This window comes from Cygnus atratus, chromosome 16, assembly GCF_013377495.2.
Source record: "Cygnus atratus isolate AKBS03 ecotype Queensland, Australia chromosome 16, CAtr_DNAZoo_HiC_assembly, whole genome shotgun sequence".
NCBI lineage: Eukaryota > Metazoa > Chordata > Aves > Anseriformes > Anatidae > Cygnus > Cygnus atratus.
The window spans coordinates 1,292,675-1,310,048 of NC_066377.1; the positions used below are offsets into that span (position 1 = coordinate 1,292,675).

Below are 17,374 nucleotides of genomic sequence, written 5' to 3' on the forward strand. Positions count from 1 at the left end.
AGATCAGCCCTGCAAAGAGGAACTTTGGACTACCAATGGGTGAAAAATTGGTTATGAGGCAGCAGTGTGCACCTGCAGCCCAGAAAGCCAGCCGTGTCCCGGACTGCACAAGGAGCATGGCCAGCAGGTCGAGGGAGGTGATCCTCCCCCTCTGCTCTGCTCTCCACCTGGAGTACTGCATCCAGCTCGGGGCCCCAGCCCAAGAGAGACACGGACCTGATAGAGGGGGTCCGGAGGAGGCCACGAACATGGAGAAAGACTGAGGAGAGTTGGGGTTGTTTGGCCAGGAGATGAGAAGTCTCCAAGCTGACATTATTGCAGCCTTCCACTATACAGAGGGGACTTGTATGAAAGATGGAGCAAGACTTTGCCAGGGCCAGTTGTGACAGGGCAAGGGGAAAGGGTTTTGAGGTGAAAGAGGGTAGATTTATACTGAGCATATGGAAAAAGCTTTACACTCTGAGGGTGGTGAGATGCTGGAACAGGGCAGCTGTGGATCCCTGAGGCGCTCACAGTCGGGTTGTAGGGGGCTTTGCACACCCGACAGAGGGGCAGATGCCCCCGATCACGGCAGGGTGGCACTGGGTGGTCTTTACACCCCCTTCCAGCCCAAACCACGCTCTGATATCACAGCGGGGGCCGGGGAAGGGCCGGCCCAGCAGCGCTGCTTGCACCTCGCTCCCTGCCGCTGCCATTTCACATCAGCCCCGGGGGCTTAAAGCAGGGGACGGGGGCCCCCTAGTGAGGGTCGGCCCGGCCCGGCCCGATTCGGGCTCAGCCCTGGTTCGCAGCCCCGGCCCGGCCCGGCGGAGGGCGGGGGCCCGGCCCGGCCGCGCCTCCTCGGTGCAGCACGGTCATGGCGGGGCTGGAGGCGCTGTACGCCTCGGCCCGGGCCGCCGTGTCCCGGCCGCAGGATGCGCTGCTCTGCGGCCTCCACTGGGAGCTGGTCCGGCACGGCTACCGCTGCCTCGGCGCCGGGGAGCAGGTACGGGCAGGGCCGGGCCGCCCGTCCCCGGCCGGCCGCTGAGCAGGCCCCGCTAGGCCCCGCCGAGCCTCGGTCTTTCCTAGCGCCGCTCGCCGCCGACGCTCGGCCCTGCCCGGCGGCCGCGATCGGGGAGGGCGCTGGGGGTTGTGCCGGTACCGGAGGGGTCTGGAGCCGGGGGGGCTGGGGGGGGGCGGCTCTGGGGTGTTGCTGGGGGGTGTCCCGGTGGTGGTGGGGCACAGCGAGGGGTCGGTGTGGTGGTGGTAGTGGTGGGGACCCCGTTGGCAAAGCTGGGGGTTCGGTGCAGTGTTGGGGTGGGGGGACGGGGCTGGAGGGGTTCGCTGCTGTGTCAGGGCTGGGGGGTCCCAGTGGGATGCCAGGGAGGCGGGTAGTTGGGGGGAGACAGCTGCCGTGGGTGTCCTGATGCTGAGGTGGGGGATATGGGGTCAGGAGCCTGGTGTGGGGGTTGCCAGGAGGGTGCTTGATGTAGTACGGGGGGAAGCGGTGAACTGCTGGGCAGTGGTTTGGCAGAGAAGCCCCACACTACCTGGGGAGGGGACGTTTTGGGGCAGTGCCATCCTCTAGGTGCTTTGCTGTGGGGCTGGGACAAACAGGGTGACAGCCACCCCATGCTGGGGAGCTGCAGGGTGCCAGGTGACAAACAGCATCATCCCCTGGTCCGTCTTTGTTGCTTCTTACTCTACAAGGGGTGGTTGTGCCCCCTCCTGTTCCAGCTGGTGGGCTGGGTCTCAGCAGCATGTCTGTCCTGTTGTAGCCACGTCCCGATGAAAGAAAGTCGGAGCTGCTACCCGCTGGCTGGGAAGCCAACAAGGAGGTGTACACGCTGCGCTACAAGTCCACAGATGATGCCCGTGAGCTGCTGCTTAAGGCCATCATGGTGGAGGACAGTATGATCGTCAATGTCATGGTGAGTACCTGGGCTGGTCGCTGCGGGAATTGGCGTCCTTCAGGGGTGGCGTCTGCTGCTGTCCAAAATACGTGAAAAAATACAGAGCTAATTTCTTAAATGTTTTGCTCTTATTTGTTCTGCCTTAGAGCGGCATTTGTCCCTCGGGGATGTTTGGATGGGGTAGACCCAGGAGCTGGTAGGGCTGCAGACCTGCCACAGCAGATGTGGCCCAGTGCGAAGCTGGTCAAACACAACCGCATTGAGTACAAATGCAGTTTGCCCTGCATGCTCTTTTTGTTTTTCTTTTTCTTTCTTTTTTTTTTTTTTTAATAGTATCATAGAATGCTTTGGGTTGGAAGGGACCTTAAAGATCATCTAATTCCAACTCTCCTACCATGGGCAGGGACACCAACTCTGGCCTGGGAGTTGCCCCTTTTGCGTCCCTTTTCCAACTGGGGATGTGTTTGCAAACCACTTCCCAACAAGCACCTGCTCAGGATGTTTTTGCCCCATGTCACAGCCTCTTGTTTCTGGCTGTGCCATGAGATTTCAGTCTTTCACCTTTGCAATCTGGGCTGGGGGAGCAAGCAGAGAGAGCCTTGCTGTACGCTGCAGTTTGTTTGCTTCTGTGATTCAGGCACTGCACAGGGACATGGGCAGGAAAAAGGCGAGCTCGTTCCTCATGTCCTGAGCCCCTGTCTGTGGCTGTACCTGCTCCCTGCCTTAGGCCCAGCTTTGTCTGGCTGCTGACTCCTTGCTTCCCCTGTCTTTTGCCAGGATCGCACTTCTCAGAAGGTGGCGGACGTGACCTTGGCGGTGGCCGACTACATCAACCCAGAGCACCTGGATGATTTCCACAAGTAATCGCAGTTCCCTGGCATTTTCTGCAGGAGAAAAAGTCCCACCAGCGTAGGGAGGGGGGCAGATGAAATCAGAGACCAGGCTACGAGGAGTCTGGAGGACTTTTCTGACCTGTACAAATCCAGAGGCAGAGCAGCCTGCCCTGAAACGCAGCCGGAGCTCGCTCCCTGTGAGCTGCTGCTAAGCAAGAGAGATTTAGGAGACAGTGGGGTCCTGGGTCATAGCCCAGGGGACAGCCACGCCACCTGTGAATGGGCTGTGGCCAGCCCAGTGCTTTTATTTCCAGAGCACTGACTGCCTGTCTGCGCTGGGTGCAGGCACCTCCGCCCTCTCAAATGGGGCTGGGGCCTCAGAGCTGCTGTGTGCTGTTGCCCCTTCCCATCCCCTCCATGCTGCCAGCTGGGGGCACGTTTTGTGCCAGGGACGCTTTGGGCACGGCCGTCCCCTCACCACCCCTGCCGCAGCCCGTCCAGCACCCTCACACCCAGGTGCTGTGGCCTCCCCATCCCACTGCCTCGCCTCTCGTCCCTGCAGGGTGTACAAGAACATGGAGGAGCTGAGGACAAAGATTGCTTCCGGTATCATCGCTCCCCTCGGAGGCCCTGCAGAAAAGGACAACAAGGAGCCCGTGGCAGAGAAGGACCCTGTCTTGCCCAAGGATTACGACCCCCTCAGGGCTCCTCCCCGGCAGCCTGCAGGCACGAGAGCACCGTCCTGGTAAGTCAGGAGAAGAACGTGGCCACTGATGATCGCGGCACAAACTTCACCTCCAGTTCCCATCTCGCCCGGATGGATCCCCTTCATTCCCCACCCCAAACCCTCCCCAGCCGGTCTCAGGCTTGCTGGCCAGCTTTGCTTTGATTTAAGCTGCCCGCTGAGGGATGGCCAGTTCAGGAGCTGGCTTTGCCCTCCCTTGGGAAAGTGTTGGGGTGGAAGGAGGGAGGCCCTCCTCCGTGCAGGTTGAGGGACCATCGGGGCTCAGGGACTGGTGGAGCAGGGACAGCAGTGGGGCTGTCAGGGGGCTGAGCAGCTTCTGGGAGGGAGTCCCTCTTTCCTTTGGCAAAGCTGAGGAAAGGGGACACGTAGCACCCACTCCATCATCCCTCCTTGGCCCCTTTGTGCCCAGCCGTGCCTCATATGTGACGGGCAGGTTCCCCCCTCTCTTCCCTCACAAGCTGTAATCCCTTTTGGCTGCAAGTCAGAGACACTGCGGTGGCTCCACTGTCCCTAGGGAACCGGCTGTGGCTTCTGCCTTGTATGGCACCTCTTGTTTCTTCAGCCCCGCTGCTGTCTGCTGGTGCTCAGGGTGCAAGATGCTCCTTGGGGAGGCCCCGCACGCCCGTGGGCAGACAGGCTGGAGCTGGGCATGGCTCTGAAACCGTGTTATTGGCACATACTGCTGGCAAGGAGTTGTGACAGCTGGCTGCAGGCTCGCCACCCCCGAACTCTCCACGCTCCTGGAAGCGGGACTGTCATTGTGTGGCTGGCTGGGACGCGCTGGAGAGCCTGGCCTAGCCCAGCGCTGCTCGGGGAGCCCCTGGCATGGAAACCGCCAGCATCCACAGGCAGCCGCAGCCCGGAGCGGTGGGAGCAGCAGGGCTCCCTTCATCTCAGCAAGCTTCCTGCGAGCCTGCCATGCGCACCGACATCCACACCCGCCTGCACCCCGGGGCAGGGAATGCTGTGTCTGGGCTCCCGGCGCCCGCTCGGTCCCACGGGTCCCAAGGACCTTTGGGTCCTGCTGTGCAGAGCTGCTGCTCTTGCTGTTGGGAAAGCACCCGTAAGCACAGCACCGTCAAACACGCTGCCTGCGCTGCCCTGCCTGCGTGCTCGCTCCTGGCGGCTCCGTGGGGCCGGTCAGCCCCTCACCGACAGTCTCGCTCACTGTGTGCTCTTTTTCAGGCCTCGTCCTTTGAACCCCTTTGCTGTTGGTGGGGAAGACCTGGACCCTTTCGGGTGAGCGTGGCTGGGAGAAGCGGTGCTTTGCGTGCCTGAGAAGAGAAGCGTCCCCCACTTTGCCCTCGGGAAGGGTGGGGGAGGTTGGGGCCGTTCCTCAGACAGCTGGGGTCCGCCTGGCTCAGGCATCCCGCGCAGTGTCTCCGAGTGCAGGCGGCAGCGGGACAGTTCCTCAGTGCAAACTGCAAGGGGCCGATTGACGGTTTCTAAACCTCAATATGGTTCTAATACCGTAACAAGATCCCATCGCTTGCATAGATGATAGGTTGCAATCTGCGTCTGTTTAATAATCAGCCTGTATTCATTTAACATGCACTAATTCCTTCAGTAAATCAAAGCTGAATACGTCGTTAAGTGAATGTAAGCCTCTAATTCAAAATGTTACCAGCTGCTGCGTCTACAGCCCAGCAGTCTGGAGAAGGGGAGGCTTAAATCCACAGATTGCCGAGTCCTGGTTGGGAGCCTCCAGGCTCTTCTGAGGCACTCGAGAGCAGGGATGCTGGAGGAAGCCCTGCTTCCACCCAGGCTGTCTGGGGGACTCATCTTCACAGATCCATCGCTGGGTCTTTGGTTTGGGTGGGCGAGGAGAACCTGTCATCTGCCATTCCAGTTAAAAGCACGTACTCAGACAGAAAACAGTCCTTGGAATTGTTGCAAAGTGCCCTGCAGCCCAGGGGAGTCCTCTTCGGAACCACGCTCCTGTGGGGATCGCATTTTTTCCCCTCTTGCAAGACTTGGTTCTCCGCGGGTTTGGCTAGAAAAGGGCCAGCTAGAAACGTCCTGCCCTGCTGGAGGGAGAGGCCTGGAGCCTGGGTGGCTGGAAGGAAACCCGATAGCGTGAGGAGAGGGGGTTCAGTTGTGGGGGGGACCCTGTTCTCTCGCTGCCTCCAGCCCTTCATCAGAAGTTTCTCTGTAAAAAGGACAAAAAAGACGGTAAATGGAAGCAGATTTGTGTGCTGACACCTGCCAGCGCTGGGGCTGGAGACCCAGACTCCCAGGCATATGCTCGTGGGGCCTGGCTGTCCCGGGGCGCTCTGGGCAGCCAGCCTGGCGTAATGGAACTCATTAGCGCAGTTGTTAATGACTTGTATGATGGCAGCGGTGTCCAGAGGCTCCAGCTGAGTTTGCACAAAGCCGACTATGAGGAATGGCACTCGCAGCGTGGGGCAGCTCCGAGGAGCCGCCGTGGTCAGCAAATGACTTCCAGGCAGCGCTCTGGAAAGGCTCGCGGGAGCCCCGGCCGGGGCTGCCAGCCCTTGCAGCGCTGCACAAGGGCCAGCAGCTCTGGTGTTTCCCTCGGCACAGTCAGCAGCTCCTCGGGGATTCGTCAGCCACTGCCCTGATGCTCCTTGAAGGAGCTGGGGGAAGAGGGAAGCCGCCCGTCCACGGCTGCAGCCCCCTCGCCCAGCAGCTGGGGGACGCGCAGGGAAACCCGAGCGTTTGTTCTGGCAGGCAAGCACACACTGGTGCTTCCCTCTGCAAGTTTCCATGAGGGGTTGCTGGCACAGCGGTGCCTCGGACCTGGATGCTTGCTGGTGCTCTGGCTTGGGCGTGTGTGCTGCGGACAGCCTCCCACCTTGGCACGATGCTGAGCTACGGTTCGCGTCCCGCCCCTGAGCACTGCTTGTGGCACAGCGCGGGCAGGGCTGCGGGAGGAGCGCTTTGCTCTTCGGTGCCAATCTCATCTCCCTCTCTGCCTTTCCTCTCCCCAGAGGTCGGAGCGGGGGAATGATCGTCGATCCTCTCCGGTCTGGGTACCGGCAGCCGGGCATTGACCCGTCGACAGGCCTGCCCAGCCGCCTTCCCCCGGGAGCAGTTCCACCAGGAGCCAGATTCGACCCCTTTGGCCCCGTAGGGGCTGGCAGGGGCAGGTAGGTGTTTGGCCACGCCTGGGCAGCCGCTGCAGTACCACAGCACGCTCTCCGGTCTGCCCCAGGCTCTCCTCCTCCTCCAAGGGTTGTGCTCTTGCTCCTGGTCTGACTCTGCTCCAAATTCCTTTCCAGGCCAGATCCTGACCACCTCCCCCCTCCGGGCTATGACGACATGTTCATGTGAGGACTCACCAAGTGGTTTCTCAGCTGGCTGCAGCCAGAGCAGTCTCCCGGGGAGCAGGAGCACTTTCCCCTCTTCGCTTCCCTCCTTGGTGGACTTTAGATCTTTTCAGCAGCGTTTTTCCTCTCCTCGCTCGGGGCCACGTTCCCGTGCTTCAGCCCGGCTATAAAGGTGTCCATATGTGCAGAACAGAAGAGGGGGCAGTAGGTCTGTTTCTTTCTGTGCTCCTCCGAGGGTGCCCAGCTGTGGGCACGCAGCAGGCGTGGGCCTGCCCCGTGCAGGGGCAGCGTGGGGAGCGCTGTGGCGTGCTGAGAGCAGCCCCGGGCCGTCAGGTTCCCTCTGTTTCTTTGGGGTGGCGTCGCTTTCGCTGCTGGGGTTACACGTGCAGTTGGTGCTAGGGAGGGAACCGGTTCCCCATGCAGAGGTGTTTTTTCTTGTGCTTTTTATCTGAGCAAGGAGCTGACCATCATGAAGGCCTAAAGCCTGTCCCACGGGGTCTCTGTGGGCAGACCCCTGGCAGCGGCTCAGATCAGCTTTGCATGGCCGTGCCCGCTGGATGTAACAACACCAACACCAGGCCGTTAACGTGCATGAGAAGAGAGAGATGGAATTCCTGGCCTTGCCTGGCCCCTGCAGCCACGCTGTCCTTCAGTCCCGGGGCTGCACATCAAACCCGCAGGCAGGCAGCGTGGAGGGTGCCCGTCTGGCACCGTGGGGCTGCCGTGGGAAGAAGGGGACTTGGTGCCAGCGTGGCCACCGGGTCCAGCATTGGCTGTTTGGGCCTGGCGGAGCTGAAGGATTTGGGATTTGCTCTGCTGCAGGGCTGTATAGGAACACGACTCCCTGCTGTCAGTCCCGTGGCATGAGGCTGGTGCGGTTCTGCTCGGATGGACTCTGCTGCCGTTCACCGAACACAGCCCGGGGAGGAAGGGTGAGATCTGCACGGCTCGGGATCCGCAGCTCTTTCTGGAACCCGCCCCGTGTCAGGTAGTTTGGGGGCTGCAGCTCACCGGGTTCATGCTTTGTTCTCGTGGTTTGATTTCTTGGAAGGACGTTTGAGTTTGAAATAAAAACCTGACAACAATGTTGTGTTAGCACTTGCTGGGGGGTCACCCCCCTGTCCCAGCTGGCCTCCCCTCTTTTTCCCCTATGAGAAGGGGAGCCCCAAAGATGCCCCTGGGAGCTCTGCTCTGGCTGTGCCTGCCTTCCCTGGGGTGTTGGATTCACGCTGGGAGCCCGCTTTGTCTCTTCCCCTGAGCGTTTTTCTGAGACGAGTAGACTGTATTTAGAAAATTAAGTGGAGAATGGCCCAGCCCTCGTTCCGGCTGCTCTCCTGGTGGTAATTGGCTCTCCGGGGTATTGAACGCTGTTGTTACGCTGCGTGCAGCTGCAAAGGCATAAATAAAAACGGGGGAGTGCTCCCCTCTGTCTCTCCCTTTTCCCCAAAGGCTTTTCCTTTTAAACTGCCTTTGCCTCCAAACACAGCTGATAACAGCTGAGTTGCAGCGTGTTCAACCCCAGGCTGTGCAGGTGGGAGCAGGGAGGGACCGGCTGTAGAAATTTGGCACTGGGGGAGCTGGAGCATCCCCTGCATCTCCCCAGGGCTCACGTTGGCAGGAGCTGGTGCGATCCCAGACGCGAAGGGGCTGTGCTGTCCGTGCTGCACCTCCCCAGGGCTTTTGGTGGCCGGTCCCACCTGCCCATGGGTGGTGGCCGGAGCGGACAGCGGCTGCTCTCACAGCACGGGTGGGATGGGGAGAGCAACCCGGAGCTGAGTGAGACTCCTGCTGTGTCCCTGCTGTTCTCCCAGCTCCTGGGGCAGCCTGAGCCTGGCCACAGCTTCCCCCCGGGAGAAGGAGCCCCGACCTTGTCGCGTGGGGCTGAGATGCTCGGTGCTGCGGGGAGAAGGAGCGGCTGTGGCCTTATCAGAGGGGCTCCTCTCTGCGGGAGGCGGCTGCTTTCCGCCGCCTGCATTAATCATGCGCTGCAACCTTTCGGGAGGGAGAGACACAGCCTGCTTTGATGGGGCTAATTAAAACGAGCCAGCTCCGGGAGGCTGCGTCGGGTCCTGATAAACAATCTTTTGTCTGCAGCACTTAACCCCAGCGGGTTCGTGGTGCTGTGCAGCTGAGGGGGAGCAGGTGGGAGAGGAGAGGGTTTGAGAAGAGGACGAGGGCCCTGCGTTGAGCCGGGGTGGTTGCAGGCTCGTGCCTGAGCCTCAGGGCTCCTGGGGGCTCTGCTGCCCGTGCTCCAGAGTGGAGAGGTGTAGGGAGGTGTGGGTCCTCCTCTGCAGGCCAGAGAAATGTGGGGACAGGAGACCAACCCTGCAGCCCGCTCAGCTCAGCTCGCACCATAAAGCTGCCCCAGGGCCCGGCGGAGGTGGCTGCTGGGCACCCAGGGCAGCAGAACCGAGCACGTTCCTCGCTCTCTCCCTTTGTGGCTGGGCACAAACCCGCTCCCCAAGCACAACTCAAGATGCAGCCACCCCTGGGGGCTGACGCGGCACCGAGCAGCTGCGAACACGAGAGCTAACGAGCTAACGTTAGCGACAGCGCATTAACATGCAAGGCAGCACGGTCAGCAACGCACCTTGAGTTAATTTTACGGAGGGCTGTAAAGAGCGGCTGGGGCTGGAGTGTGCGATGCTGGCACGGACACAGCCCTCCCTCCTCGCCAGGGCGCCGAGGAGGTGCTTCCACGTCACGTTTGAAGAAAGACGCTGGGTTATTGGCGATGGCTTGACATCCCTGGAGAGCCCTTCAGGCCATCTGCCATCCCGCCCAGCCCGCAGCACCTGCGCTGCACGCTCCAAACACAGAGCCCTTGGCGCTGCTAATTACCCTGCAGCCGATGCTCTGTCCCCGGGATCCTGCGTGCCCCGAGGATGGTGCGAGGGAGGAACCAGTGGATGTTGCACAGACGGGAAAACAAAGCAGCTCCCGCTACAGCAGCTCACCGCTACCGGCCTCCCGCCGGGCACGATGGGGTCCCACCGCTGCCCCGGTGCCAAATCACTCTCCAGTCCTCGAGACCTCGCTGGGGGAGCCTCTTTAATGGCATTCCTTCCTCGACACACTTTGTTCACCTTAAATATTTATATTTCAATCACGGGGGTTTTCCCCCAACCCTCCAGGCCCAATTAAGGGACAGCACGGCACCGCGCTGCGCAGCAGTGACAGCCTCCTTCCATTCAAGCCTCTTGGGCAGCCCCCCCCCCCCCGAAATACTGAGGAGTATTTCCTATGCTCACACAAAGCAGGTGTCCGGCAGATGTAACCTCCAGCAGGTTCAGCCTCTCATCCCCTGAAGACCCCTTATTCCTCATTTAAAGTGACCAAGCTGATGGGGGCGATCTCCTCCCCGTGAGCCAGGCTCGCCCAGCACCATGCGCCGTGGGAGGGCTCCTCCAGCCTTCCCCGGGGGCCTCCTCGCAGCCCCCAGCCCTGGGGCTCCCACGGGAACCTCCCTGCCCTGGCGCTGGGACCAGCCCTCGGTGACACCCTTGGTGACAGCCGTGGTGGCATCCGCCCCCTGGCCCTTTGTGTGCCCCCAGACCCTGCAGGTTTTGCTCCCCCCCAGGGCACACGGGGAGCAACGTGCGGTTGTGCCCGGCTCAGGGCAGCCGTGTTCTGCCCCAGCCGCTGCTGGAGCCCAGGGAAAGGGGCCCGGGCACTGGTGTGGCGTATAGCACCTGCACGAGGCCATTCAAGGTTAATTCCTGAGACCCTACAACAAATACAGAGCATGGGGAGGTGACACGGTGACGGGGAGGGGGACACAGCAACAGGAGGAAGCGGCTGTGAGGGCTGGAGGACAAATGCCGGGCAGAGGATGAGAAGCGGGGCATGGGCTGTGGGCTGCCCCCAGCCATCGGAGGGATGCTCTGGAAGCCCCCGAACACAATCTGACCCTGGCAATGGCACCGCATGTAAAAATGACTTTCCTCTTGTGTCGGGCTGTCTGGAGAGATTTGTCTCCACATGGAAACATTTGAAGCAAGTAATTTACGGGATGGGTTAAAAACTGGTGGCAGCTCGTGACAAATACCACCTTTTGTGGGGCTGCATTTTCCTACGGGATAATTATTTCCCTTTCTCAGCATCCTGCTCATACCGATTTCTCTTTCCACAGAACGTTGTGCTTTAATGACGCTTCATGTTTAATTCCCGAGATGCAATTTTTGCCTTCACGCTGCAGACAACGGCTTTTGCGAACAGCAGAAAGGCTCGCGCTCGGGCACCCCGGCGGGGCACAGCTGCTTATCTAAAACAGGAAAGGAAGAACCACGTTGCTTCGAGGCGCCGTGAATTATCCTCTCTCCCCCGGACAGAGCACCATGGTTTCTGAGGCCGTTGTGGGGTTGCTGGTGGGAGCGGGGTCCCAGCCTTCGTCCCGCTCTCCGCAGTGGGGCTGGGGGAGCGCAGAGGCCGGGGGCCGCCGGGGGCTGGCTGCTGCCACACGGACGGCGGTCGCGCTGGCTGTCCCCTTCTGCCCAGAGCGGTGCGAGCGCCGACTCTACGCCGCAGTTTTACAAGAAACTATTGCTAAAAAAGGGTCGCTGCTGGCAGAAGATTCGGCGCTACGTCCCAGCGAGGAGCAGCCGGCACCGGGCCCTGGCTGTCGGGAAGGAGCCGGCTGCAACTACCACGGGGAGCTCGGCCTCGTGTCCGTGCCCAGCCGCCACCGACCGTGGCGCGGGAGTCCCACGGGTGTCTTGGTGGTGCCATCGTCCCTGTGCTGGCCACGGAGGCGAGCAGCGTGTCCCCAGGCCGTGTCACCCCGCTGCTGCCGGCCGGGACCCCCACCCCAGAAGGGGCCGGGGCGGCCAGGAGGGTGCCCGGAGCCTCACCGGGCTGCGACGGCACGGGTACCGGGGCTCTGCGGGGGGAGCCCCGGTTCTGCCGGCGGCGCGGGGGCCCCGGGGCGGCGCGGGGCTACGAGCCCGGCCCCTCGGGGGGCTGGGGCGGGGGGCTGAGCTGGCCCTCCAGCAGTGCCTGAGCCCCCTCGGCCGACACCCTGCGCATCCTCAGGCGCACCGAGCCGTAGGTGCCCCCGGCGCGGCGGGCGGCTCGGGCTCGGCGGCGGGCCGCGGCGGCGGCCAGCAGGAGGGCGGCGAGCAGGAGCCCTCCCAGGGCCAGCAACGCCAAGCCGGCCACGGTGCAGCGGTCGAGGCGTGCTCGGAGCCGAGCCGCCCGTGCCTCCAGCCGCTCCATCTGCCTCGCCGGCACGGCCGGGTCGGGGCGCGCCGCCCGCGGCACGGCCCCCGCCAGCACCACCAGCGCCGCGCCGCTCAGCGCGCAGCCCAGAGCCAGAGCCAGCCCCGGGCCCGGGGCCGGGCCGAGCCCCCCCGGACCCACCCCCCCGCCGCCGCCGCCGCCGCCGCCGCCGCTCCCCGTTGTCGCCGCCGTCTCGGCCGGGCTCCGCAGCTCCGCCGCCCGCGGGGCCGCCATGGAGCCGCCGCCCTGCGCGGAGAGAGGTGAGCGGCGCGCACGGAGCAGGAGGAGATGTCCCCGTTCCCGGTCCCCGTTCCCGGTCCCCGTTCCCGGCCCCGGCCCCGTTCCCCACCCCAAATCCTCCTTCCCCGCCGCCGCCCCGAGCAGGCTGAGTATGTGTCCCCCCCCCCCACCCCACCCCCCCCGAGCTGCTCCCTCCCGCCGAGCCCCGCTCACCCGCACCGGGCTCTGCCCCCTCCCCTGCCCCGTCCCCGCACCCGGGACCCGCCTCCCGAACCGGGGTTCCCCCCCCCCCCCCCGCGGGACCCGGGTCCCCCCCAGCCGGGTTGTGCCTCCCCCCCCCGCGGAGCCGTGTCCCTGTGACCCCCACCCCGGGCTGCTTTCCCCGAACCGGGCTGTGCCCCCCCCCCCCGTCCCGTCCCCTCCCCGGACCTGCTTCCCCGCGCCGAGCTGTCCCCTCCGGTTCCCCGGTTCTCCGAGCCGAGCCGTGCCGTTCCGAGCCGCCTCCCCCCGGTCCCCGCACCGCGCTGGAGCCCCCGGTCCCCGCACCCGGCCCCGCTCCCGCTCCCTCACCCCCCGCTGCCTCCCCGGTCCCGCCTCGGTCTGCCCCCCCCCTCGCTCCCGGCTGCCTACCCCCGCCGGCTGCCCGGTGCCGGTGCCGGTGCCGGTGCCGGTGCCGGTGCCGGTGCCGCCGCGGCTCGGGATGGAGGGCAGCGGTGCCCCGAGCTGCCGGCCCCGCGGGGCTCCCGGCGCCGCACGCACACACACACGCTCGCACACGTAGAGCCGCTGCCCCGGGGGACCCGCGGGCACACACGTGCACACACGTACACACACACAAGCCCGGTTGTGCACCGGCACCGCCTGTGCAACGGTCTCCCACCTGCGGCGGGGACCCCTCCGTGTGCACCCTGGAGGCACCGGGACCCCCCGTGGGCACCCCAGGGTGGGCTGCGTGGGGAGGGGTGTGGATGGAAGGGGTAAAGCAGCGGAGAGGTGTCTGCACCGGGAAGGGCACGGGATGTGTCCCGGGGCTGTGCCCATGGGGTGCTGGCTGTGCACCCCACAACCGGCTGGCCCTGCTGGGGACATGGGACAGAGGTGGGCTGGGGACGGGGGCTGCAGCAGGGAGGGCTCCAGCCCAGCCACCTGCTGAGAGCCCCTTCTAGGGTCAAGCCTGACCCCAAACCCCCCAGAAAGCACTCAGGGCTTGACCCAGGCTTAGGGCCGGGTGTGGGGTGCTCCAGCCTCGGATGGTGCCAGCCAGGAGAGGTGGCTGCAGTCCCGCAGCACCGCGCTCCCCATCACCCTGTCTCTCACCGCGTTATCCCATTTTTCCCAGCGCACTTGTGTTACTGAACACGCTCCGCTTCTCTTTGACCTGAAACTGGATCCATGCCTGAGCCCCAGCAGTGACCTGCTGGCAGGAGCACGCTTTCAGCCCGTTTGTTAATAAGACATGTGCTATTTCTGCTTTTGGAGCCGTGCCTGGAGATGGTGGTGCGGACGTAAATCCCGAGTGATAGCGGGTGGGCTGCTGAGAGCTGCCGGGAAGATTTGTCCATCATGTTGCCATCCCCTTCAGCACATTCACATGCCTTCAGTGTCTTCAGCAGCTCATGTGCGATAGCACCAGTTGATGGGTGGATGCCACTGCCAGCGCCGGGTGAGCGCACGTGGCTGGCACCCCCTGCCCCGAGCCCCCCATGCCCTGTGCCCCGTCCCCCCGTACAAGTCCTGCGGCCACACTTGACTTCAGGCACCCCTTGGGGCAATGTCCTGTGTGGTGGCAGCAACCTCCGACCACCCATTTCATGAAACCGGTAGGGACTCTCTCTGGTCTGTGAAATTCACTTAAAACTGATCAAAAAGGTCTGAAGAGCTTAGAGGATGAGCTTAGTCCAGCACATTGACTGCACGCGTCCAGGTGCTGGCTCTGACAAGAGGAGGCTTGGCTCCTGCCCTTGCTGCTCGGCAGGTTAATGACGGGTGACAACATTATCCTTCCTTGAGCATCTTCTGCATTAAACTCTAAAGTTTGTGTTAAAAATTACCCCCTGGATATTTTTTACCTCTTTCCTTGCATTTTTTTTTACCCCTTTATTTTCTTCCAAGGTGCCCTGGGAAGGTTTTCTGCCAGCTTTAATTATTTGTTTAGCTCCACAACATGGGTTTGCAACTCCCCCAACCTCTCTGGCCATAAGTGCCCACACGGTGGCTGTTGCTGACCTGCACCACCCAAAAAGGGATTGAACCTGGTGCTCCAACACCTGAGCTCTGACAAGGGAAAAAAAAGGGGGACTGCTCACCCCCTTTTGCTGTGTCGGGGCTGTGGATACACACAATTTTATTAATTTTTGTTTGCAGCGAGGGCTGTGTGTGCCGTGTGGTTGCGACCCACCCGCTTGCTCCTCCTGTCTCATCTCCCAGCGCAGTGTCGAAAGGCACAGGCTTCCCAGCACAGTGTCCCCAGGGACACATCCAGAACTGGGCTGAGAAAGTGGCAGAATTAAAAATAAACGTAAGTGCATCCTGACATGTTAACCACATTTAGAGAGGCTTTAGTGCCAACCCACTCGGCGGGAAGGCAGAAGATGCTTAGAGACAAGTAGGTCATGGGACACAGATTGTCCCGAATCAGCAGGAAAAGATGGATCTGGAGCACACGGGCACATTGTGCCACCAGACAGGCAGACGGGAGCGAGGACGGGAGGAGAGCGCGTCAGCACTGAGCTCTGCCACCTCGAACATCACCGAATTCAGGAGAAACAGCAATGCCACCAGTCTGCTCCTGAGCAGAGCAATGCATGCCGTCACGCCCTGCGTTTTGGGGTCCCCAAGCCCTGCAGTGCTGATGCACCTGAACGTGCCCAGTCTATATGTGGATGGGGATGAGCCCACAAGTGCTGGAGCAGTGGTGTGGGGCTGGGGTCTGTACCCACTCTGCCAATGGGGTCAACGTGTGCTCCTGCACCCCAAACCCACAGCTGTGCTCGTGAGGACACCGCTAATGGATGAGGCAGAGCGATGCCCCTTGCACATTGCTGCTTTTGCTGTGCTGCTCCTGGGTCTGCTGCATTTACTGGATGGAGCTGGTCTCAGACCTTTTCAGGGCTGGTGGGAGTGGGATGTGCAGCCCCAAACACTGCCCCGAGCCTGCCCGGGGCTGGCAGGGCCACAGCATCCCCAGGGCGCTGACACCAGGAAGGGGAGGAGAGAGGGAGACAGCCAAGATTGATGCTGCCAGCGCAGGAGCACAGAGAGGAGGGAGACAGCCAAGGTCAGAGACAGCACTGCCAAAATGCAGAATGAATTTGCGAGAGAGCTGGAAATAAATAGAAAGAGGAGGGGGGGGAGGTGGGAGCCTGGGAGATGGAGCAGGGCGAGGGGGTGGGATGGGGCTGTGGTGACAGGGACAGGCTGCTCGGACAAAATGATTAAATAGGGATGAAGGGGACAGAAAGCTGGAGCCCCGAGCAGGCAGAAGACAGTGGGAGAAGGATGGGGACAGCCAGGGGGGCTGTGGATGCAGGTGTGTCCCTTTGGTCCCCTCCAGAACATCCCCTTGCAGCACAGCCCTGTTGACACCGGTCCTGCAGAGGCTCCTGGCACCCACTGGCCTCAATCCAGCCCCGTGGAGGAGAATTTCTGTTCCTGCCTCCTCGCTGCTCACAGCATCCCGCAGCAGAGCACGGCTCAAGGTGACGCAGAGGACAGGGGCAGCAGCTGGGCAATTCGGGCACCAGCCGCTGGCTGCCACAGAGGCGGGGACACCCAGTGATTTAGGGGGACTGATTTATGGCCGGGGCTGGCTCTGGACCCAGGGCTGGTAATCAGCCTTGGCTCTGGGATGGCTGGAGCTGATGCAGCCTGGCACCGGCCGCAGGATGGGCAGCGCTGGGCACCTGGGCAGGATCAGTGCCCTGGCTGGGGCAGTGGGTGCCACTGGGGCTCCTCCAGGTCCCCAGGGGGATGCCTGGCTCCGGGGGGGCTTTATGACAGAAAACCCTCTCCTGCTCTTCCTCCCAGCCACTGAGCCACGCTGGGAAGGGGCTGAAAACTTTTTGTGGTGACAACTGAGGTCTGATTTTCGTCAGCTAACAGCGAGGTGACAGGGAAGCCACGGGTGCCTCATGATACAGCTGCGGCTGGCACACTGGGCTCAGGACTCCCGGGGCTGCCCCTGGCTGCAGAACAAAGCCCCCGGGACCCGGGGCAGGGGGTCTGAGGCTCGTTTGTCCCCTCAGCACCACCCTCGTTGTGCCGGGACCGGGCGGGGGCTGCGGGGACCGGGCTGGGCTCTGCCCGCCGCCCTCTCCTTTTGGCGGGAGCCGCCCTCCGGCCTCGGCCCCGGCTCCGCGGCCGCCCTCAGCGCCCGGCTGGGCACCGCCGTCCCCTCAGCGCCCTGCCGAGGCCCCCGCTGTCCCCTCAGCGTCCCGCTGGGCACTGCCGTCCCCTCGGGACCCTGGCGAGTCGTCCCCATCCCCTCAGCGTCCCGCTGGGTACCCCGGTCCCTCAGTAATCCCTCCTCTCCTCAGCTCTCCTCAGCGTCCATCGCTTCAGGACCAGGCTGGGTAACCCCGTCCCCTCAGCGCCACGCTAAGTCCCGCCAGTCCTGGCAGCCATTTGAAGCCCCCCCGTCCCCTCAGCACCCTACAGCCCCCCATGTCCCCAGCACCAGGCTGGGCCCCCCCCGTCCCCATCCCCTCAGTGCTGCGCTAGGTCCCCCATCCCCTCAGGGCCCCCCTAAGTCCCCTCTCCCCTCAGGGCCCCACTAAGTCCCCCTGTCCCCTCCACTCCCCAGGGCTTGCCCCATTCCACCTCCCGCCCTTCATTGCAGCCCCCATCCTGCCCCAAACCCCGTCCCGTGTGCCCCCCCGAAAGCCCCTTGCTGTCTGTCTGTGCCCCATGACATCTGTCCTTGTGCCTGCAGGTGTGCTCCTCCTGTGCCAGTGTTTGCTCTGTCAGCTCCGACCCACAGCTCCATCTCTCTCCGAGGCCCTGACGGACATTTTCCCTCAGAGCTTCACACCCTCTGCCCGCCTGCTCTCCCCTCATGCCCCAGGACCCTTCTCTACTTTGCCTCCAAGACAAGGGAGAAGGGGAAAAGCCCAGGGAAGGTGGCAGCACAGGTGACCTACGAGCCTCAGCACTGACACC

General features: G+C 62.9%; 1 protein-coding gene across 1 annotated transcript; it reads left to right on the forward strand.

Annotated features, from left to right (window-relative positions):
* The first annotated feature begins 803 nt into the window (after nt 1–803).
* Nucleotides 804–6,955, forward strand: PSMF1 (proteasome inhibitor subunit 1). Its single transcript, XM_035567119.2, has 7 exons — nt 804–985; nt 1,758–1,910; nt 2,670–2,752; nt 3,288–3,470; nt 4,656–4,709; nt 6,422–6,580; nt 6,713–6,955. Exons 1-7 carry the CDS (start codon nt 857–859, stop codon nt 6,762–6,764), a joined length of 813 nt encoding a protein of 270 aa, XP_035423012.1. The 5' UTR covers nt 804–856; the 3' UTR covers nt 6,765–6,955.
* Nucleotides 6,956–17,374: the final 10,419 nt, after the last annotated feature.

Bases quoted from the DNA above. Each gene is read 5' to 3' on its own strand.
- PSMF1 (XM_035567119.2), top strand. From the start codon at position 857: ATGGCGGGGCTGGAGGCGCTGTACGCCTCGGCCCGGGCCGCCGTGTCC. The intron at 986-1,757 runs GTACGGGCAGGG...GTCCTGTTGTAG, and splicing joins GCCTCGGCGCCGGGGAGCAG to CCACGTCCCGATGAAAGAAA. The intron at 6,581-6,712 runs GTAGGTGTTTGG...ATTCCTTTCCAG, and splicing joins GTAGGGGCTGGCAGGGGCAG to GCCAGATCCTGACCACCTCC.